This window comes from Salvelinus fontinalis, chromosome 30 (genome assembly GCF_029448725.1).
Source record: "Salvelinus fontinalis isolate EN_2023a chromosome 30, ASM2944872v1, whole genome shotgun sequence".
In the NCBI taxonomy this organism is placed as follows: domain Eukaryota; kingdom Metazoa; phylum Chordata; class Actinopteri; order Salmoniformes; family Salmonidae; genus Salvelinus; species Salvelinus fontinalis.
Genome location: NC_074694.1, coordinates 6,650,037 through 6,673,951, shown reverse-complemented (window position 1 = coordinate 6,673,951; position 23,915 = coordinate 6,650,037). Strand labels below are relative to the sequence as shown.

Here is a 23,915-nt window from a genome sequence, read left to right as displayed (position 1 = left end):
CACTACTTTTAACCAGGGCCCATAGGGAGTAGGGTGCACTACTTTAGACAAGGGCCCATAGGGAGTAGGGTGCACTACTTTAGACCAGGGCCCATAGGGAGTAGGGTGCACTACTTTAGACAAGGGCCCATAGGGAGTAGGGTGCACTACTTTAGACCAGGGCCCATAGGGAGTAGGGTGCACTACTTTAGACCAGTGCCCATAGGGAGTAGGGTGCACTACTTTAGACCAGGGCCCATAGGGAGTAGGGTGCACTACTTTAGACCAGGGCCCATAGGGAATAGGGTGCACTACTTTAGACCAGGGCCCATAGGGAGTAGGGTGCACTACTTTAGACCAGGGCCCATAGGGAGTAGGGTGCACTACTTTAGACCAGGGCCCATAGGGAGTAGGGTGCACTACTTTAGACCAGGGCCCATAGGGAGTAGGGTGCACTACTTTAGACCAGGGCCCATAGAGAGTAGGGTGCACTACTTTAGACCAGGGCCCATAGGGAGTAGGGTGCACTGCTTTAGACCAGGGCCCATAGGGAGTAGGGTGCACTACTTTTGACCAGGGCCCATAGGGAATAGGGTGCACTACTTTTGACCAGGGCCCATAGGGAGTAGGGTGCACTACTTTAGACCAGGGCCCATAGGGAGTAGGGTGCACTACTTTTGACCAGGGCCCATAGGGAGTAGGGTGCACTACTTTGACCAGGGCCCATAGGGAGTAGGGTGCACTACTTTAGACCAGGGCCCATAGGGAATAGGGTGCACTACATTTGACCAGGGCCCATAGGGAATAGGGTGCACTACTTTAGACCAGGGCCCATAGGGAATAGGGTGCACTACTTTAGACCAGGGCCCATAGGGAGTAGGGTGCACTACTTTAGACCAGGGCCCATAGGGAGTAGGGTGCAGCTGGATACGGAACCTCAGTCTCTTCCTGACCTGGTTCTTGCATGCAACGATGATGTGCTCCTGCTCGGTGGACCCAGCCTCGTGGATGACGAGGGTGTCCCTCTTGAGGCCGGGCAGACGGTATGTGTTGAAGAGACGGTAGTACTGCTTCATACACAGAGGGGTCCCAGCCAGCCGGCCCCGAGAAAAATCCACGGGCAACGCCCTCCTGTCAAGAGGCAGGGCCCCAGAGACACACAGACACAGACTCAGATCACCTAGGACAACCTCAGCTGCTCTACAGGGGGCACTTTATCCAGTCTTATATTATATATTCTGTTAATTTTCCCTTTATTATTTTACAATCTTTATACTTTTCTTCTACAATACTCTGATGGAGGAGAGGAGAAGAGAAGAGGAGAGGAGAGGAGAGGAGAGGAGAGGAGAGGAAAGGAGAGGAGAGGAGGGGAGAGGAGAGGAGAAGAGAAGAGAAGAGAAGAGAAGAGGAGAGGAGAGGAGAGGAGAGGAGAGGAGAGGAGAGGAGAGGAGAGGAGAGGAGCATTATAAGCTGGACTCAGAGAACTCACGTGTCAATACGTTCCTTATACTCCAGAACTCCTGTGATGAGGTGAGCAGCGAATCTGAGAAGATGGAGAATAGAGAAACTGAGTCAACACAGAGAGAACATCATTTAGAAGGGACCTAGACACACTGGATATGCAACAGTCCAGTCATTTCATTACTGGTATCCATTATTCAACGGAGAGTATTATACAATGATAGTCTTCTTCAGACACTTTGCCTCGTGTGTGTTACTGAATTGTAACTATATAATTGTTCTTTATATGGATATTTTATTTACAGGCTGTTACAGGCTGTTACAGGCTGTTACAAGCAGTTACAGGCTGTTACAGGCTGTTACAGGCTATTACAGGCAGTTACAGGCTGTTACGGGCTGTTACAGGCAGTTACAGGCTGTTACAGGCTGTTACAGGCAGTTACAGGCTGTTACAGGCTATTACAGACAGTTACAGGCTGTTACAGGCAGTTAAAGGCTGTTACAGGCTGTTACAAGCAGTTAAAGGCTGTTACAGGCAGTTGCAGGCTGTTACCGGCTGTTACAAGCAGTTGCAGGCTGTTACAGGCAGTTAAAGGCAGTTACAGGCTGTTACAGGCAGTTACAGGCTGTTACAGGCTGTTACAGGCGGTTACAGGCTATTACAGACAGTTACAGACTGTTACAGGCTGTGACAGGCTGTTACAGGCTGTTACAGGCAGTTACAGGCTGTTACAAGCAGTTACAGGCAGTTACAGGCTGTTACAGGCTGTTACAGGCAGTTACAGGCTGTCACAGGCTGTTACAGGCTGTTACAGGCTATTACAGGCTGTTACAGGCTATTACAGGATGTTACAGGCTGTTACAGGCAGTTACAAGCATTTACAGGCTGTTACTGTAAAAAGTATATTGGTCCATCTGTATCTACTCATGATACACCAAACACACCACAACTCCCTCCCCCATCTCTGAATGGAGAGCTATAATCACATTTCTGATAGATTACAGAGCAGCGCTGTGTGTGTGTGTGTGTGTGTGTGTGTGTGTGTGTGTGTGTGTGTGTGTGTGTGTGTGTGTGTGTGTGTGTGTGTGTGTGTGTGTGTGTGTGTGTGTGTGTGTGTGTGTGTGTGTGTGTGTGTGTGTGTGTGGATAGTGGGTGGTGTGTGTATGTGTGTGTCTCCAGAAGGGAGTAAATCTGCCCTGGTGTTTTCTATCTCAGTGTTTTTGTGTTCAAACCCCCGATCAATATACAGAGTGGGATACACACACACACACACACTAATACTCCCCCCCCCCAAACACACACACACACACACACACACACACACACACACACATACACACTAATACTCCCCCCCCCCCCCAAACACACACACACACACACACACACACACACACACACACACACACACACACACACACACACATACACACACACTAATACTCCCCCCCCCCCAAACACACACACACACACACACACACACATACACACACACTAATACCCCCCCCAAACACACACACAAACACACTAATACCCACCCCAAACACACACACACACACACTAATACCCCCCCCCCCCAACACACACACTAGTACCCCCCCTCCACACACACACGTACACCACCACACCCCTGTATATGGAGGCTGAGGATGGGGAGGAGGAGGGCAGCCAACTAGACAGTCTACCAGTCTCACACCGCTGTATATGGAGGCTGAGGATGGGGAGGAGGAGGGCAGCCAACTAGACAGTCTACCAGACTCACACCCCTATATGGAGGCTGAGGAGGGGGAGGAGGAGGGCAGCCAACTAGACAGTCTACCAGTCTCACACCGCTGTATATGGAGGCTGAGGATGGGGAGGAGAGCAGCCAACTAGACAGTCTACCAGACTCACACCCCTATATGGAGGCTGAGGATGGGGAGGAGGAGGGCAGCCAACTAGACAGTCTACCAGACTCACACCCCTGTATATGGAGGCTGAGGATGAGGAGGAGGGCAGCCAACTAGACAGTCTACCAGTCTCACACCCCTATATGGAGGCTGAGGATGGGGAGGAGGAGGGCAGCCAACTAGACAGTCTACCAGACTCACACCCCTGTATATGGAGGCTGAGGATGAGGAGGAGGGCAGCCAACTAGACAGTCTACCAGTCTCACACCGCTGTATATGGAGGCTGAGGATGAGGAGGAGGAGGGCAGCCAACTAGACAGTCTACCAGACTCACACCCCTATATGGAGGCTGAGGAGGGGGAGGAGGGCAGCCAACTAGACAGTCTACCAGTCTCACACCGCTGTATATGGAGGCTGAGGATGGGGAGGAGGAGGGCAGCCAACTAGACAGTCTACCAGACTCACACCCCTATATGGAGGCTGAGGAGGGGGAGGAGGAGGGCAGCCAACTAGACAGTCTACCAGACTCACACCCCTGTATATGGAGGCTGAGGATGGGGAGGAGGAGGGCAGCCAACTAGACAGTCTACCAGACTCACACCCCTATATGGAGGCTGAGGATGGGGAGGAGGAGGGCAGCCAACTAGACAGTCTACCAGTCTCACACCGCTGTATATGGAGGCTGAGGATGGGGAGGAGGAGGGCAGCCAACTAGACAGTCAACCAGTCTCAGCGGACTGCTTGGATCTGTCACTACCAATCTAATTAGAGTCTCCGTCAGTCTATTAGGAGGCTGTTCTGAAGGTCCTGAAAGAATTCACTTACCTCACCCATGAGCTGACAAAACCTGACGGTGAGTTACAGTCTGGATCTGGATAGGCATGTGTGTGTGTGTGTGTGTGTGTGTGTGTGTGTGTGTGTGTGTGTGTGTGTGTGTGTGTGTGTGCGTGCGCATGCGTGTGTGTGAGTGAGTGTGAGTGCGCATGCGTGCGTGTGTGTGTGTGTGTGTGTGTGCGTGCGTGCGTGTGTGTGAGTGCGCATGTGTGTGTGTGTGTGTGTGTGTGCGTGCGTGCGTGCGTGCGTGCGTGCGTGCGTGCGTGCGTGTGTGCGTGTTGTGCGTTGCGTGCGTGCGTGCGTGCGTGCGTGCGTGTGTGTGTGCGTGCGTGCGCGCGTGCGTGCGTGCGTGCGTGCGCGTGTGTGCGTGCGTGCGTGCGTGTGTGTGTGTTGTGTTGCATTGTCTGGCAGACCGCAGCTCATTTAATAAGAGAGGCAGCGATACAGAGAAGAGATGAGTCAGGATCCCCTCCATGTCCTGCAGCCTGTAAATCTGAGGGAGATCTGGTTTGGTTTATGCCTGCTGAAAACACTGTTGTAAATCTCTCAACCAAGTGTGACTTTTACAGTACGGGGTAGAAAGCATAGCAGCCATGTATTGCATTGCACCAGCAACCATTGTAGGTGGCAGTATAATACCATGTTGTATTACCGTATGTTGTATTTACCATTATACAGTGGAACAGTTTGTAGTTGTGGCGGGGATTCAAGATTAGAAAATACAAAAAATGAAGGAAATAAGTGACTGATCTGATCTGTGGAGGAAAGAAACCTTCTCTCGTGAGTACCTAGTTCAAATGATCAAATCAAATTGTATGTGTCACATGCGCCGAATACAACAAGTGTAGACCTTACAGTGAAATGCTTACTTACAAGCCCTTAACCAACAATTAAAATAAGTGTTAAGTTAAGTTAAGTTAAGTAAAAAAAACAATAGATAAGTAAAAAATTGAAAATAGGAAATAAAAGTAACAAATAATTAAACTATATACAGGGGCTATATACAGGGGGTACCGGTGCAGAGTCAATGTGGAGGCTAGATACAGGGGGTACCAGTACAGAGACAATGTGGAGGCTATATACAGGAGGTATCGGTACAGAGTCAATGTGGAGGCTGTATACAGGTGGTACCGGTACAGAGTCAATGTGGAGGCTATATACAGGGGGTACCGGTACAGAGTCAATGTGGAGGCTATATACAGGGGGGTACCAGTACAGAGTCAATGTGGAGGCTATATACAGGGGGGTACCAGTACAGAGCCAATGTGGAGGCTATATACAGGGGGTACCAGTACAGAGTCAATGTGGAGGCTATATACAGGGGGGTACCAGTACAGAGTCAATGTGGAGGCTATATACAGGGGGGTACCAGTACAGAGTCAATGTGGAGGCTATATACAGGGGGTACCGGTACAGAGTCAATGTGGAGGCTATATACAGGGGGGTACCAGTACAGAGCCAATGTGGAGACTATATACAGGGTGTTACCGGTACAGAGTCACCTTTTCTCATGAGTACATAGTTCAAATCATCCATCTTCTCCTCTGAGTACCTAGTTCATGTACATCATCTCTAGTCATTGAATAGCTGTTTTCTTTTTGGGTGCAGAGATTACTATGTCCATTACTCCCTCTTGTCAAGTGTAATTCAATGCGTGGTCATTCAACCAGCACTAATCTGATTGAGAAAATGACTGCATCATCCCCCTCATTGAAGGAAGCACCCTCATTACTGTGTATTTCACATTCAGGAAGTACTTTGTTGTGATTATGAAACGTAATTTATGAAGTGTATTTTATGAAGTGTATTTTATGAAGTGTATTTTATGAAGTGTTTTTTATGAAATGTATTTTATGAAGTGTTTTTTATTAAATTTATTTTATTAAGTGTTTTTTATGAAATTTATTTTATGAAATTTATTTATGAAATTTATTTTATGAAGTTTATGAAGTGTATTTTATTCAGTGTATTATGTGAAATGTATTTTCTGAAGTATATGAAATGTATTTTATGTTGTGGATTTTATGAAATGTATTTTATGAAGTGTATTTTATGAAGTGTATTTTGGACACCAAGTGTACTGTACATACCGGAGTGAGTCTTTGTGATCTCTAAAGTCTTGTTTTGGGAAGACCATGGCAGGATTGGAGTTGACTGGTAGGGCCAATCTCTGATTCAAATACATATCGTCAAGCCAGTAGTCATACACCTGAAAGAAAGAAAGAAAGAAAGAAAGAAAGAAAGAAAGAAAGAAAGAAAGAGAGAGAGAGAGAGAGAGAGAGAGAGAGAGAGAGAGAGAGAGAGAGAGAGAGAGAGAGAGAGAGAGAGAGAGAGAGAGAGAGAGAGAGGAGAGAGAGAGAGAGAGAGAGAGAGAGAGAGAGAGAGAGAGAGAGAGAGAGAGAGAGAGAGAGAGAGAGAGAATACAGTGTTCACAATGATTATCATAGTGTGGAGCGGGAGATTGATAGATATCAGTTCACTGCTTTAATTCAGGACTGACTGATCATCTGAGTGGCTGGTGATGGATGGGTCTCGCAGACACCAAGTGGCATGTCTGATTGATCTATGGCCACAGTTTTAGTTATTTCCCCACCTTTTTGTTAGCTTCAGTTCTTTCCTCCTTCCAATGCCAGCTGTTATTGATGGTCCAAGTCTATTGGGCCATTTATGGTGTTGATTGTGTTTTTGATCACAGTGTGGAGACTCTACAGTCTGTATGGACAGGTCTCTTATGGGTTATTAAAGGACAGTCTGTATGGACAGGTCTCCAATGAGTTATTAAAGGACAGTCTGTATGGACAGGTCTCCAACGGGTTATTAAAGGACAGTCTGTATGGACAGGTCTCTAATGAGTTTTAAATGACAGTCTGTATGGACAGGTCTCCAACGGGTTATTAAAGGACAGTCTGTATGGACAGGTCTCTTATGGGCTATAAAAGGACAGTCTGTATGGACAGGTCTCTTATGGGCTATAAAAGGACATTGTTTATCTTTCTGTTACCGACACACTGTTCCGTTATCCTGATGTATCACTTTAATGTTGACTTCTACTTGTGGTCTACAATGTATCACCCTTAAGTTATGCTGATGTCACATCTGCTCCTGCAACACCCTCTACTGCTCATTCTGTGTCTCCTTGACCTGCCGCCACTCCCCCAGTGCTCTCTCCCTCTCCCTCTCTGTGTGTGATTGTGTGGGCGGGGACAGGTGTGCTGGAGTTAGAGCAGATCCTCACCAGCTGCAACCTGTTCCATAATCAAGACCTCTACAAATACTCAGTCCTGCCACACAGCCAGATCGTAATCTCTGCTCAGTCAGTCTACGTTCCTAGCCGATTGTTACTATTTAGATCCTGTTGTGCTTGTTTTCCTTGTCTGACGCTGTTTTCCTCTCCGTTACTGTTCTGCCCGCTCTGACTCTGGTCCCTGTCTCCAGTCCCACATCTCGTCATCCTGCTACTCTGTCCTGTATTCCCCACTCTACTACTACCTTGGATTCCCCTCCAGACCTGCTTGTCCTGTCTCAACCCCTCTCGCTCCAGCCTCCGCACCTGGTTTCCAGCAACCCGCTCGAGCTTCTCCTGACCTGCACTCCATCTCTCCCTGTGTCTCAATAAATACCTTAGTTACTTCATCCCAGTCTCCTCGTCTGAGTCTGCTCTTGGGTTCCCCTGTTCCACTCCACGTAACAGTTGAAGTATACACTAGAAGGATTGCAGACTGCCTTTGCGTGCTTTACGCATCTGGGAGCAAAAGGGTAAAGTGCATCTCACTCCACACCAGATCTGACTATTCCCACCCCACACCAGATCTGACTTCTATTTTCAATACAGTACAAACGTAGCATGGAGAGACAATAGATCGCTCATTACTCCCATACTGCTAACAGAATATCCATGGATTTGAATGCTTAGAGTTGCTAGAGGGTCTTGTCTGCCTCCCAAACACCACCCTATTCCCGTTAGTGCACACTAGCTTTGACCAGACCCCTATGGACTCTGGTTGAATGTAGTGCACTATCTAGGCAATAGGATGCCTTTTAGGATGCACATTGTCTGAGGGAGGGAGTTTACCCAGTTGTGTGTGTTGCGAAGGAGGGAGTTTACCCAGCTGTGTGTGTTGCGAGGGAGGGAGTTTACCCAGTTGTGTGTGTTGCTAGGGAGGGAGTTTACCCAGTTGTGTGTGTTGCGAGGGAGGGAGTTTACCCAGTTGTGTGTGTTGTGAGGGAGGGAGTTTACCCAGTTGTGTGTGTTGTGAGGGAGGGAGTTTACCCAGTTGTGTGTGTTGTGAGGGAGGGAGTTTACCCAGTTGTGTGTGTTGCTAGGGAGGGAGTTTACCCAGTTGTGTGTGTTGCTAGGGAGGGAGTTTACCCAGTTGTGTGTGTTGCGAGGGAGGGAGTTTACCCAGTTGTGTGTGTTGCTAGGGAGGGAGTTTACCCAGTTGTGTGTGTTGCTAGGGAGGGAGTTTACCCAGTTGTGTGTGTTGCGATGGAGGGAGTTTACCCAGTTGTGTGTGTTGCTAGGGAGGGAGTTTACCCAGTTGTGTGTGTTGCTAGGGAGGGAGTTTACCCAGTTGTGTGTGTTGCGATGGAGGGAGTTTACCCAGTTGTGTGTGTTGCTAGGGAGGGAGTTTACCCAGTTGTGTGTGTTGTGAGGAATGGAGTTTACCCAGTTGTGTGTGTTGCTAGGGAGGGAGTTTACCCAGTTGTGTGTGTTGGTAGGGAGGGAGTTTACCCAGGTGTGTGTGTTGTGAGGAATGGAGTTTACCCAGTTGTGTGTGTTGCTAGGGAGGGAGTTTACCCAGTTGTGTGTGTTGTGAGGGAGGGAGTTTACCCAGTTGTGTGTGTTGTGAGGGAGGGAGTTTACCCAGTTGTGTGTGTTGCTAGGGAGGGAGTTTACCCAGTTGTGTGTGTTGCGAGGGAGGGAGTTTACCCAGTTGTGTGTGTTGCGAGGGAGGGAGTTTACCCAGTTGTGTGTGTTGTGAGGAATGGAGTTTACCCAGTTGTGTGTGTTGCTAGGGAGGGAGTTTACCCAGTTGTGTGTGTTGTGAGGAATGGAGTTTACCCAGTTGTGTGTGTTGCTAGAGAGGGAGTTTACCCAGTTGTGTGTGTTGCTAGGGAGGGAGTTTACCCAGTTGTGTGTGTTGCTAGGGAGGGAGTTTACCCAGTTGTCTGTGTTGCTAGGGAGGGAGTTTACCCAGTTGTGTGTGTTGCGAGGGAGGGAGTTTACCCAGTTGTGTGTGTTGCTAGGGAGGGAGTTTACCCAGTTGTGTGTGTTGCGAGGGAGGGAGTTTACCCAGTTGTGTGTGTTGTGAGGGAGGGAGTTTACCCAGTTGTGTGTGTTGCTAGGGAGGGAGTTTACCCAGTTGTGTGTGTTGTCGCTCTTCTCCAGTAGCTTCTTCTGCAGCAGCTCTCCAGTGCCGCCTGGTTCTCCGAACTTCTCCACAATGGATTTAGTCTGCCGGTACTGTTCCTCCTTCACCAGGTGTTTAATACTGGTCAGGTACATGTCCAGAGTTTGCTTCAGGGGTGGGACAGGCACCTTGGGCAGGACCTAGTGTTGTGGAGATCAATCAATCACACACTCTCTCTCTCTCTCCTCTCATCTATCAAGCAATTAATCAATCTATCCAATTTATTCATAAAGCCCTTTTTTACATCAGTAAGTGTCAAAAATGGTTGTTACTGTACATTAACCAAGCCTATATTTCAAAGGGTAGGCAGTTATTGTAATGGTTGGGATAAACATTGACTCATTGAGGCTGCACCGAAAAGGACAAAATGTGTTCATCAGTGTGAGGAAGCTGTTGTCCTGTCTGTAGGCATTTATTCATCATTCTGAGGAAGCTGTTGTCCTGTCTGTAGGCATTTATTCATCATTCTGAGGAAGCTGTTGTCCTGTCTGTAGGCATTTATTCATCATTCTGAGGAAGCTGTTGTCCTGTCTGTAGGCATTTATTCATTAGTCTGAGCATTACAGCTCTTATTTGCTTCCTGAAGTTTATCTTTAGCATTCTTAGAACCTGAGTAAATTATTCATTCAAACCGCTTGAAGCCACGTCGAGAATTAATTTTACAGCGTCCTGTGGGAAACGAAAATAATGCCTTTGATCGAAACAGCTAAGGTTATTTTACATTGAATTAAGACGCAAATGAAATGTTTACCGAGTTAGTAGTGTGTTGACTAATTATTTGTTCGTTTGGTCCGATATGTTGGAATCGGTCTGTTATTGTGGTCAATGTAACTTGTGAGAGTGGGTTACCTACATCACATGTGAAACAGGTATGATTGAACGCATACGTTGGTAATATTATAATTCGGAATTTGCTCCAAGAAAATGGCCACTCTCGGGGAGATACATTAGAATCGTATCGTTCTGAATTCAATTGATTTTTAGGCTTACTTATTAATTGATCCCCAGTGGGCAACTGAAGATTCACTCCACGGGCACGTGCTTCGTTCATATTCATCATAACCTAAACCAATGTTGCTGTGTACTTTCTGGTAGCATAGACTAAACTGCTCGGGCAACGGAAAAGTTAAAGAGAACCTTTTGACTTCTCGGATTTCTCAACATTCGCAGAATGCGTATCTCTGTTGCTGCAATTATGCACGGGGACTGCATTTTCTTTGGTGATTTAGTTGGTATGTTCCTACTAAATAGCCTGGATAAATTGACCTTTATATGTAATAGGTTTCGAATTTGAAAAATAATTTGAGTGCATTGTAGGCCTATCACGGATTCCAACTCTTTGTTTTTGGTAGGTAGTGTGAAATAGTCTAATTTTATTCTGCGTCACTTTTTTTGATAGTTTCCGTTTGGGATAATACAAGTGTAGTACTTCCAGCCTGTCAATTCTCTATTTTTTACCCCTAGCGGTCAGCACAAGGACACAGTAGAAATATTCGCGTTTCAAAACCATGCTCTTTTCAGCACCACGGATAGCGCCTGTATCGGTTACACTAGCAGTGGTTTACAAGGTTGTTGCTCCATACTTTTTCCAATGATAAAGTCAGTTAGTTAGACAAGTAGTTCTGTAATCCACTTGTGAAAAACCCTTCTCACTAAATGTATTTTAAAAACAAACAAGAGCAAGCCAAATGTGTAACAATAAATACATAATTACTGTACAAAACGAATTCCCCGAAATAGCCTTTCAGCATGTTGCCAGTCACACACAACAATGTTACAAAACAGCAACAGTATGAAAATAATGAAGTAAAGCAAGCAACGTGATTCTACATGCTGGATTCTAAATCAATAAATTAATATCGATTAAGCTATTGCTTTTGCAACTACCTGAATAACATATTTTTCTCTGACCTTATAAGCAGATAATGCCTACATTTTAATATACCGGCAGAGATAAAGGCTATTAAGAAATAACTGATGGTAAAATACCAAGGACAATCCTTCATTACACTCAGTATGAAACAAAATGGAATGTAACAATAGCGTTCCTTACATAGCTTTCCCTGCGGCCTTTCGGCGGCTCTCTCTCCAGGATTGGCATGCTGTTGTCCAGTCTGGATCAGTCAGGTGAAAGTCATTTGAAAACCCTCAAGAGTTGGTTGAAGTTAAACCTTTTGCACGAAGCCAGTGCATCCAAATCATTCATCAGAAATAAAAAAGGGGGATTACGCTGAAATTGATTAGGCTATAGGAGGATTTTATAACAGTAACTGTGAAGTTGTAATTATCAGTGAGATTTAAAAAACTAAAACCCTTAGTACCAATATGAATCTCTGTTAAACTTAATACATTATTGTATAAACACAGGGGAACCACCAACACAATCTTTCCACAAGTATTAATAGACGCTGTCTCCTTCCAAGTCATTCAAACAAAGCACGTCATACATCAGCTAACTTTCTGAACTAGTAAATAATGAGGAGAAGGAAAACGATTTCCGCTTACCTGAGCAATGGATGCTTTCCCTTTTCTCCTCAAGAGGTCAAAAATGTTTGCAACGAGATGACAGTGTTCCGGGTCCGTTTTCATAGAACTCCTTTGACGCGAAGGAATGTTCGTTCACCACTCTGTCTCAGTCTCCACGATATCCACGCCTACTTCAGAGCCATTGCAAGGCTTTGACTTTTAGAGAGCACTTGCTTAGTAAAGATGCTCTAGGTGGGGTTTGTCTCTACCCACTGGGCACAGACGTCAATTTAACGTCTATTCCACGTTGGTTCAACGTGATTTCATTGAAATGACGTGGAAACAACGTTTTATTCAACCAGTGTATGCCCAGTGGGTACTTACGCCCGCAGGCAGCAAACTCCTCCCATCGAAATCTATTTGTGGAACATATGATTTGACAGCTTGCCTTGCATCCCCCCCTGACCACCTCTGACAAAGTAGGAAAATGATCTTGAAATAGTAGTTGCTACTAGCCGGGTTAGCCGGTAGGACTTTATCGAGTGTGTCGGATCTAGGAAATAAGGTGGCTTTCCGAGTTTGAGAGCTGAAAATCAAAGAATAACTTGACTACTTATACTTGGTTGTTGAGTGAACAATATTGTTAGAACCGTTCTCCATGTGGGCGTCTGCTGCGAGGAGTTTTCACAGAACAACAATGTCAACTTTCAGAACAATGGACAGTGCGGAGCGCCAGCTTGTTGCGCTATGTCTTTACGCACAACCAAGTAAACATTTACATGACGATATATGAGCTACATCATTCCTAAATAATAAGAATATGATTCGCATACTCTCTCTGTCTCCCCTCTCTCTTTCACCCCTCTCTCTTTCTCGCTCTTTCTCCCCTCTCTCTTTCACTCCTCTCTCTTTCTCTCCTCTCTCTTTCTCTCTCTTTCTCCCCTCTCTCTTTCTCGCTCTTTCACCCATCTCTCTTTCTTCTCTCTCTGTCTCCCCTCTCTCTTTCTCCTCTCTCTTTCTCGCTCTTTCACCCCTCTCTCTTTCTCCTCTCTCTTTCTCCCCTCTCTCTGTTTCTTCCCTCTCTCTTTCTCCTCTCTCTTTCTCCCCTCTCTCTTTCTCGCTCTTTCCCCCTCTCTCTTTCTCGCTCTTTCTCCCCTCTCTCTTTATCCCCTCTCTCCCTCTCGCTCTGTTTCTCTCTCTCTCTTTCGCTCTCTTTCTCCCCTCTCACTCACACACCCACAACACACGCACTCTCGCTCTCTGGCTCTCGTGCGTAATTGCACTGAACAAAAATTATGTAATCAATAAAAATCCACAGTGAAACGATTAGTTGGTTGAAGTATCATATTCAATACCCGTACTTCAAAACTATTCGTTGATTATCTTTACAGTATGAGTTGAATAACAATCCACCCTTGTAACTGTAATTTTCTCACACATCTCTGACTACAAAGCGTTTACTCGAAAGTCCAAATTACTCACAGATATTGTGCCAATAATGTTTGTAGCAGAGATTATTAACCAATGTCTGTAACTAAAATTGTTAATTAAATTACTTCGTGATCCGTCGTGATAAAAAAATATTGTATATTCTCTTCAACGTCCCAAATGGGTCAAAAACGGGTTGAATCAACGTTGTATCCATGTCATTTCAACAAGAAACATTCAACGTGATGACGTTGAATCAACTTGGAAAACTGACTGGATTTGAAAAAGCTCTTGAATGCAAAGGAATTTCGTCTTCTTTCTTTTTTTACCCAACTTTTAACCTTCAATCCAACGACACGGTGAACGTTGCTTTTGATTTCACGTTGAATTCACATTAGTGGACAACTCAACCAAATGTAAATCAAAACTAGACGTTGAACTGACGTCTGTACCCAGTGGGTAATGTCTCTTCTATTCAACATGGGGATTACAAGTTTTACATAAGGATTCATATCAACTTGTTTATTTGGTAATATTATGAAAATAATATTATTTTGATAAAAATATAGTTTAATCATCTCACTATAAATAATTATGACACACACAAAACACGGTTATATTTAAATACAATTTATTATAACTATAGTCGATAAATTAATATATGTCTATCTACTCAGGATATAGGAAGTTGTTTTTGAGCTATTACGGATACTTATGCTTTGACAATACACGCATACATCACGCATACGCTCAAATATGCACAGGCACACATACAATTTAATAATTTACTATGTAAATATTCACATATGTACAAAACGCATTCCAATATAATACACTACATTTTCAGGAAAACAAAACATAACTTAAATAAAAAAATACAGATGTCACAATTACGTTTCGAAATTAGATATGGAAAAGAAAAAACCCCAATTACAAAAATGTAAATTAAAATGATTGTCAATATGTCAACGAAATTATAAACGCAATCATAGGTTGACAAAACTAAAAGCGAGTTATTTTTGTGATGCGTTGATAGTTGGTCGTGTATTTATCATATCAATATAACATTTTACATACATTTATCTATTTACCTTTGTACAATCCTCTGCAGTAGTTATGCGCACACAGCGAATTGTATTAGACCTTTCAGAATAGTACTCAAATTAGACGGCCAGAAGGAACATATTACATACATAGAAGACGTGTTCAAAGACCATGACATTACAGTCAAAATAAAATCACCTTTGGAAACGGGTCACACCATCATGATTTGGTATGTGTATATTGTCCACCAGTAGCCCTACATTACAGAGTGAAGTGACTATATACCCCACTCTTTTGGCAGGTACTAAAATCCGAACGGTATGTGTCCAAATTCTCGAACTCTCGGTAATGGATTCGGGGACGTTCTAAGTATTGCTACAGTATTCTAGATGTAATCTGAATATTCTAACTGTACTCTGGACCAGAGAATTCATCTACAGAGGCGTGTGTTTGTGCTCTAAACGGGTCGAACCCTCCATTCTCATCCACCACCACAGGCAAGCAGTCCCCTGCTGAACTATAGCCCTTCTTCTTGCCTCTCCGCTCCTCCATTTTCATGGTATCATACAGACCCTCGGGTTCATCATCGTCCACCAACAGGTTATCTCTCTCAGAGTAGGAGGGTTTCATTTGGCACACGTTGCGGAGCAGCAGAAGGGCCGGTGCGTACAGGACATTGACGAGGCCCATGCCCAGGTTGAGTTGGACAAACCCATAGTTGTGCACTATATTCCCCGCCACGATAGGACCCATGGCATACGCGACAGAATAGGAGATATCAGCTAAAGCGTAGACGCTGCCGTACACGGACACGTGACGCACGTCGACGAGAAAGGCAAGAGTTGGCAACAGGGCGGTGTCCACGAGAGCGATGCCGAAACATATGCCGCACAACGGGGCGATTAACTGGCCGAATGTTTTGCATGCTGGAATGGTGCACGAGCTGGCCCCGATAATGACCATGCCCAAAGCTCCATAGAACCACTGCAGGTTGGGGTACTTAGCAGCCAGTTTGACGGTCATGTAGACACCCAGAACATGTGGGAAGAAAGCGGGCAGCCAACATAATCCCATTTCCCACTTCGTTGAATGCATGGTGCTCTCCATCCAGTTGGCTATGGTGGGCTCCAGAAAGGCCAAGGGGATGTTACACACTGTCAGGGCACCTGCTACAACAGCTATGTAAGGATCAATCATGAGTTTGTAGATGGGGGTGCCCACCGGCATATTGTCTCTATTCCTGTTCGAGAACGGCTTGATCACGGTCAAGAGCAGAATCCCGTCTATAAGGCAAACCACGGCGAGAACGATAAACGGTACTCTTTTACCGGCAAACTCGTACAGGATACCCCCAAAGGGTGGCGCTACCAGGCTCCCGAAAGAGATGAACGCCAGGGCGATACCGAGAGCTTTACTTCTCTCCGATTCTTCGGTGTATTTATCTGCTATCATGGCAATTCCTGAGGTGTCGGCGAAAGCTGAGCCCAGACCTTGTAAACTACGGGCGAAAAACAGCGTCGCGTAGTTCTCAGCGAAAGCAAATATACATGTAGAGAAGAACATGACGGTTAGTCCGATTAGGAGGGGGATGTCGTATCCAACACGATCTATGAAAGTTCCCGACAACGGGTTCACCAAAAGCTGCAGGATAGCCTTCGATGCAAAAAGTACTCCTATTTGAACGTCTAAATTGTCCCTGTTGATTTTAGCTTGGGCTGAGCTCATTGTGGTGTTGATTGAATAATTCTGATGTATATCTATGTGGACGTGCTCTGCTTGCTCAAGCTCTAAATCAGCGAGGTAATCGGGAATAATCGGGACTATAACCATATAGAGCATATTGTCTAGAAGGAGAGCCACGCAGACAATGACTAAAATAATCCGTCTTTGGTGGTCGGGGGCTTTCATTTTGTTGCCAAACTGTTTGGTTTTTTCTCCCATCTCGGACAGTTTTACAGCGGCTGATTTGGCCAGCCCGGAGGACCCGTCTGTATCCATGATGATCTGCTATTGTTGTTGTTGTTGTTGTCAATACAAAACGGCAGTGTTGTTGTCTTCTCCTCTCTCGTCTCTGCTCTCTTACACAGATATCTCAGCACCACAGTTAATACTATCCTTGAATATTTACGCAGCTGTTTCTTGGTTCACTTACGCGGTGCGAAAGACAAAGGGGCAGCAGACTTGGAACTTTCCTCCCGTGTGTTTTTCTGACAGCGCGCGAGATGCTGCGGGCTTCATCCGTGGTTGGTCTTGTTTCACCCCCCTCGCGCTCACATTAGGCGCTGATTCATGGTCCGGAGTAGTGAAATATATTTCTGCTCTTCTCTACACGGTGTAAAGACTTCAACCTCTAGTAGTCCATGTCAAGTTTCTATGGAAACGTGTTTTTAGAAGTTGTTTATGGAACTTGGGACCCTACATGTCCGATTCCAATGCTCATATCTCCTACTGTATCACCTGTAGCACGTGTGGGTTCCGTTCTGAGATCACGAAGGGCTTCGTTGCCATTGGTACTTACGCATTGACTCGCAGGTCTGTCGATATTTGTTTTGTTTATTTTTTTCTCTCCTCTCTCTCTCTCAATTTCACCAAGGGCTATGACGCATCAGCAACTTGCCCCCAAGTGGATCCTTTGCCAGTTGCCGTCCTTTATGCTAATTCAGAAAATTGCATTAGTGAGCGTCATCACGACTCCTCCATACACGAGCGCAGGAAAACCCTCCCAGCAGTGCACACTGCTTAAACCCTTGACTTTCCTGAAGTGCATAAACGTATATTCTGTAACATTCCAGATGTATAGGCCTATATCGAAAGCCTAATATGGACGATTGACTGTGTCACTGTTTCTTTACAATTCCTTAATCACCATAGATTAATATACTGACAATATAGAGTAGCTAGAAAATAACTAATATACGTCCAATTAGGTCTATGTGTGTCGTTCTTTTCAAATCGAGAAGGCTATCCTTAGTTTGTGGATTTGGCTTTGTTGAAAAAGTACGCATTTATCCAGTCTCAGCAATCTTTCCAATATAACCTAAAACATCCTGATTAAATATCGATACCTGCAGACATTTTTTTTTATGTAAAATATTTACTGCCTGACGGAGTATATACTTTATGTCCCATACAGGGAATCATAGCCTATTGTCTGCTTATATTATCATAATATAATAATATATAATATTGCCATATATTAAACATGAATAATATAATACGGGGGGGGGGGCTTGAAAATAGCTGTGCAGCGGCGCTCCCCATCCAACCTGACAGAGCTTGAAATGATCTGCAAAGAACAATGGGAGAAGCTCCCAGAATACAGGTGTGAATACTTATGTAAATAAGGTATTTCTGTTTTTTTATTTTTAATAAATGTGAAAAAATATCCTAAAAACTGTTTTCACTTTGTCATTATGGGTTATTGTGTGTAGTAGATTGATGAGGAAAAAAACATATATTTGTAATCCATTTTTAGAATAAGGCTGTAACGTAACAAAATGTGGAAAAAGGGAAGGGGTCTGAATACTTTCCGAATGCAGGGAAAATACCACGCAGCTTCACCGGTTCTTTCTTGTGTTTGGAATGTTTGTTACGTAGTTGCAGATGTAGGTCCTACTAGTTACACAACCTGGTCTCAGAGCATTTCCTATTATTCTGTATGTAAAGCCGAGACACTCCATTTAACATGATTATGTTTGGTATGGTTACATAAGACAGATGGTTACTTAATAAGGCAAAAACGAAAGGAGGGTGTTTTTTTCGGGGTGTATGGGTAGGCGTAGAATAAGAATGTCTAGCAACCCGAAGGTTGGGAGTTCAAATCTCATCATGGACAACTTTAGCTAATTAGCAACTTTTCAACTACTTACTACATTTTAGCTACTTTGCAACTAAACTACTTAGCATGTTAGCTAACCCTACCCATAACCCTGACCTTAACCCTAACCTTAACCCTTTAACCTAACTCATAAATTTAACCCTAACCTGTCACGTTCCTGACCTTATTTCCTTTGTTCTGTATTGTTTAGTTGGTCAGGACGTGAGCTGGGTGGGCATTCTATGTTATGTGTTTCTATGTCGGGTTCATTGTTTGGCCTAATATGGTTCTCAATCAGGGGCAGGTGTTTGTCATTGTCTCTGATTGGGGACCATATTAAGGTTGACCGTTTTCACTGTTTGTCTATGTGTTAGTTGCCAGTGTCTGCACTTATTTGTTTTGTATAGCGTCACGGTCGTCGGTTTGTTGTTTTTGTTTTAGTTTGTATAGTGTTCGTTTCGTTTGTCTTCTTCTAATAAAGAGAAGAATGTATTTATATCACGCTGCGCCTTGGTCCTCTCTTTCACCCGAAGACGATCGTGACATAACCTTAACCCCAAACCCCTAACCATTGTACATTTTGCAAATTCGTAACATATTGTATGTTTTGCCAAATTCGTAACATATAATACAAATTGTAATTGGTAACATATCATACGGAATGGGTGATGGACATCCACAAATGTATACATACCATAAGGAACATAACATATGAAGTGTTCACGGATTTACGTACATAATAATATGTAATGCTCTGAGACCAGGTTGAGTTACAGAGAAATGGCTTTGTATATTGTCATTTAATAAAAATTAAGCGCTGTCTCATCGTTACCCTCCACGCCACTTATCTTGCGCTTGCTCTGGGATTATAGTGGCTGTGGTGCCCGGATGAGCGGCGTCCCAAACGTTTCAGCACCACGGCGGAGTGAACAGCGTCCTTCCAGTGAGCAGCCAGACCGGCTACGCATTTGGCCCTGTAACATGATCAAATCAGTAGCATATTTCTCTACACAGCGTCAAATTCTCGACAGATTTAATATTAAGTATAATTTAAAACGCACCCGAATTAAATGACTTAACCTACACCAACAGACAGTTATTTCAAACATTTCTGGAAGTGTTTGAATTCTCAGGTTAAACGATTTATGATCCCACGACAGGTCAGGAAATCCCAGCGTGTTACGTCATTCGTGCACACGAAGCGAGCATTTTTCTCTGCCATGGAGCATTGAGATTGCATAGTAACTAAAGAGAGCAGGCTTCATGAGTAGGTGCTTAGTTACTATACACATATACAAGACAATGGTGCAGTCTAGTGGTCACTAAAAAGACTGCAGTTGTATTATGTCTAATGTACAGGATGTAGGCCTTGATGTGATTGTAGCACACTCTTTGACACTCGTACACGATGTGTCATGATTCAGCCATTGGAAATGGACTCGGGTTTCAGCACCAGAACGGAGTGGACAGCTCCCGGTAATATTTCAGACAGGCGGGTTAGATGCTCCGCAGTTAGCCCCTTTGATCAAACATCATTTAGAGATCTTTAAAAATGCATTTGTTATTGACAGTCGTCTTTTTTTCAGTAACTTTCCCAAACTTTCCAGAATATTCCTTGATGGAGAATTCGGTATTTTCATGCTTTTTCCATCCTGATTCCAGGAATCGAACAACCAACGATTTCTGGAAAACCTGGGATTTGTTTTTGTTGAAAATCAACGGAGTCATGCAGCCGTATTATAGCAGTCTCAACTGTCCCTAGTTTGCATGTGGCGTAGTCCTATCATCCGTGTCCACTAGATGGCGCTACACACGTGGTGATAGTACCCAGGCCTGATTGATAGGATGCAAAATCAAGGATATTACCATGCTATCAATATTCGTTTTAACATGACTATTATTAATCAATTCAAAACCTCTCACTTTTGTTAACATAAATATTTGGGCCATGAATCATAAAAACAAAAACAAAAATTCGTCAAATTTGCAAAATCTCCAAAAATCCTGGATAGAGGTTTCTAGATTTCCCTTCTGATTCCAAGAATCTTTCAACCAAAATTTCTAGAAAACCTGGGAATTTTAGTGAAAGTTCCAGAGTTTTGCAACCCAACATACTGTAAAGAAAACAGAATAATATATTACGCTGTTGGCTGATCTAAAATAAAACTGAATAGATAGATATGATTTATTCTGCGTAATCCTTGTGACTAAATTACCTGTCAACAAATAAGGGTATTATTGGCACCCTAGAAAAAACGAATTTTTCATCAACGGGAGTAGCTGGCTAGGGGTCAGGGGCCGTGCACTTGCTAAATTAATCAAGAGGATTGTTTTCACATGTTCACTCTTGGCAACTTAACTGCACTCAAATATCTGGGCTGCGTCTCAAATGGCACACTATCCCTACATAGTGCACTACTTATGACCAGGACCCACAGGGCTCAGGATGACAGACACCATGCCACACCTTTCTGAGGGTTGAGTCCCAAATGGCCCCCTATTCACTATACAAAGCACTACTTTTGACCAGAGCCCTATGGGCACCCCTATGGACCCTGATCAACGTAGTGCACTATGTAGGGAATAAAGGAGTCTACTACATAGGGATAGAGTGCTATTTGAGACTCAGACCCATATGGTTAAGTTGCCAAGAGTGAACATGCGAAAACTGTCCTCCTTATTCATTTAGCAAGTGCACGGCCCCTGACCCCGAGCCAGCCACTCCGGTTAAGGAAAAATTACGTTTTTCTAGGGTGCCACTAATACCCTTATTTGTGAAAAGGGTGCTACTGTAGGCTGTACTATCGTCTCCTGGAGGGAGAGCATTCTGCGAGGACACACTGAGTCAGTCAGGGTAATCCCCAGTGTTAGACGAGGACACACTGAGTCAGTCTGGGTAATCCCTAGTGTTAGACGAGGACACACTGAGTCAGTCTGGGTAATCCCTAGTGTTAGACGAGGACACACTGAATCAGTCAGGGTAATCCTTAGTGAGAACACACTGAGTCAGTCTGGGTAATCCCTAGTGTTAGACGAGGACACACTGAGTCAGTCAGGGTAATCCTCAGTGTTACACGAGGACACACTGAGTCAGTCAGGGTAATCCCCAGTGTTAGATGAGAACACACTGAGTCAGTCAGGGTAATCCCCAGTGTTAGACGAGGACACACTGAGTCAGTCAGGGTAATCCCCAGTGTTAGACGAGGACACACTGAGTCAGTCAGGGTAATCCTCAGTGAGAACACACTGAGTCAGTCAGGGTAATCATCAGTGAGAACACACTGAGTCAGTCAGGGTAATCATCAGTGAGAACACACTGAGTCAGTCAGGGTAATCCTCAGTGAGAACACACTGAGTCAGTCAGGGTAATCCTCAGTGTTAGACAGGACACACAGAGTCAGTCAGGGTAATCCCCAGTGAGAACACACTGAGTCAGTCAGGGTAATCCTCAGTGAGAACACACTGAGTCAGTCAGGGTAATCCCCAGTGAGAACACACTGAGTCAGTCAGGGTAATCCCCAGTGAGAACACACTGAGTCAGTCAGGGTAATCCTCAGTGAGAACACACTGAGTCAGTCAGGGTAATCCTCAGTGAGAACACACTGAGTCAGTCAGGGTAATCCTCAGTGAGAACACACTGAGTCAGTCAGGGTAATCCCCAGTGAGAACACACTGAGTCAGTCAGGGTAATCCTCAGTGAGAACACACTGAGTCAGTCAGGGTAATCCTCAGTGAGAACACACTGAGTCAGTCAGGGTAATCCTCAGTGAGAACACACTGAGTCAGTCAGGGTAATCCTCAGTGAGAACACACTGAGTCAGTCAGGGTAATCCCCAGTGAGAACACACTGAGTCGGTCAGGGTAATCCCCAGTGAGAACACACTGAGTCGGTCAGGGTAATCCTCAGTGTTACATGTGTTCTCAGGGCTGAGATGTGGTGACTGAGTGACAGTGGCCTGGCTGGTGTAGGATTAAGATGAGGATCACTAAACTTTGACTTCTGCTTCATCCCAATCCCTCCGAACGACACACATACATATCACACAATGCGCCGAATAGAACAAGTGTAGAAATTACCGGGAAATGCCGAATACAACAGGTGTAGAACTTACCGGGAAATGCTGAATACAACAAGTGTAGAACTTACCGGGAAATGCCGAATACAACAGGTGTAGAACTTACCGGGAAATGCTGAATACAACAGGTGTAGAACTTACCGGGAAATGCTGAATACAACAGGTGTAGAATTTACCGAGAAATGCTGAATACAAAAGGTGTAGAACTTACCGGGAAATGCTGAATACAACAGGTGTAGAACTTACCGGGAAATGCCGAATACAACAGGTGTAGAACTTACCGGGAAATGCCGAATACAACAGGTGTAGAATTTACCGGGAAAGGCCGAATACAACAGGTATAGAACTTACCGGGAAATGCTGAATACAACAGGTGTAGAACTTACCGGGAAATGCCGAATACAACAGGTGTAGAACTTACCGGGAAATGCTGAATGCAACAGGTGTAGAACTTACCGGGAAATGCTGAATACAACAGATGTAGAACTTACCGGGAAATGCTTACTTACAAGCCCTTAACCAACAATACATTTTTAAGAAAATAGAGTTATTTACAAAATAAAATAAAACAAAAAATACAAAAAAATGTTTATAAAATTACAACAACGGGGCTGTATACAGGGGGTACCGAGTCAATGTGCGGGGGTACAGGTTAGTCGAGGTCATTTGTACATGTAGGTAGGGGTAAAGTGACTATGCCTTATGCATAGATAATAAACAGAGAGTATCAGCAGTGTAAAAACAAAGGCGAGGAGAGGGGCGGTGTCATTGCAAATAGTCCAGGTGGCCATTTGATTAATTGTTCAGCAGTCTTATGGCTTGGGGGTAGAAGCTGTTAATTAGCCTTTTGGACCTAGACTTGGCGCTTTGGTACCGCTTGCCGTGCAGAGAGAACAGTCTATGACTTGGGTGACTGGAGTCTTTGATAATTTTTTGGGCCTTCCTCTGACACCACCTGGTATAGAGGTCCTGGATGGCAGGAAGCTCGGCCCCAGTGATGTACTGGGCCGTACGCACTACCCTCTGTAGCGCCTTATGGTCAGATGCCGAGCAGTTGCCATACCAGGTGGTGATGCAACCAGTCAGGATGCTCTCAATGGTGCAGCTGTAGAACTTTTTGAGGATCTGGAGACCCATGCCAAATCTTTTCAGTCTCCTGAGGGGGAAAAAGCTGGAGAGGTTGGAGGAGGGGACTGCCACACTGGGTGAGTTGTTGTGGGTGGTTAAGTGCCTTGCTCAAGGGCACAACGGCAGGCAATGACATCTACGATTTGATACCAGCAACTCAACAGTTACCAGCTCACTTCCTGACAGATTTCTCCCGTCAGACTCAGGTTGGTGGCTCTTCTCTCTAACCGCTAGGTTACCTACCGCCCCGTAGCAATGCCACAGCCTTTGGCACACATGCAGACTGTGTTGGCATAGGTTGGAATCCGGCCTATTGTCCTTTGATGCAACATCCTTGTGTACTTGACCCCACCGTCATCTTCTCTCTCTATCTGAAGAAAAGAA

General features: G+C 44.7%; 2 protein-coding genes across 4 annotated transcripts in view; both read right to left on the bottom strand.

Moving 5' to 3' along the window:
- LOC129828580 (choline O-acetyltransferase-like) overlaps nt 1-12,688 on the bottom strand; it is a 32,646-nt gene extending 19,958 nt beyond the window's left edge. The window contains exons 1-6 of one of the 3 annotated variants that reach the window (XM_055889626.1): nt 12,078-12,688; nt 11,626-11,719; nt 9,521-9,712; nt 6,252-6,370; nt 1,469-1,522; nt 933-1,110 (exon numbers count right to left, since the gene is read on the bottom strand). In XM_055889626.1, the coding sequence (XP_055745601.1) occupies nt 933-1,110; nt 1,469-1,522; nt 6,252-6,370; nt 9,521-9,712; nt 11,626-11,673 (591 nt within the window). In that variant the 5' untranslated portion in view covers nt 11,674-11,719; nt 12,078-12,688. Of the gene's footprint in view, nt 1-932; nt 1,111-1,468; nt 1,523-6,251; nt 6,371-9,520; nt 9,713-11,625; nt 11,744-12,077 lie in introns of all 3 variants that reach the window. The other 2 variants (XM_055889629.1, XM_055889625.1) reach the window with 2 other exon arrangements.
- Nucleotides 12,689-14,080: 1,392 nt separating this feature from the next.
- LOC129828579 (probable vesicular acetylcholine transporter-B) lies at nt 14,081-17,149 on the bottom strand. Its single transcript, XM_055889624.1, has one exon. The coding sequence runs from the start codon at nt 16,506-16,508 to the stop codon at nt 14,916-14,918; it is 1,593 nt and encodes a 530-aa protein (XP_055745599.1). The 5' UTR covers nt 16,509-17,149; the 3' UTR covers nt 14,081-14,915.
- Nucleotides 17,150-23,915: the final 6,766 nt, after the last annotated feature.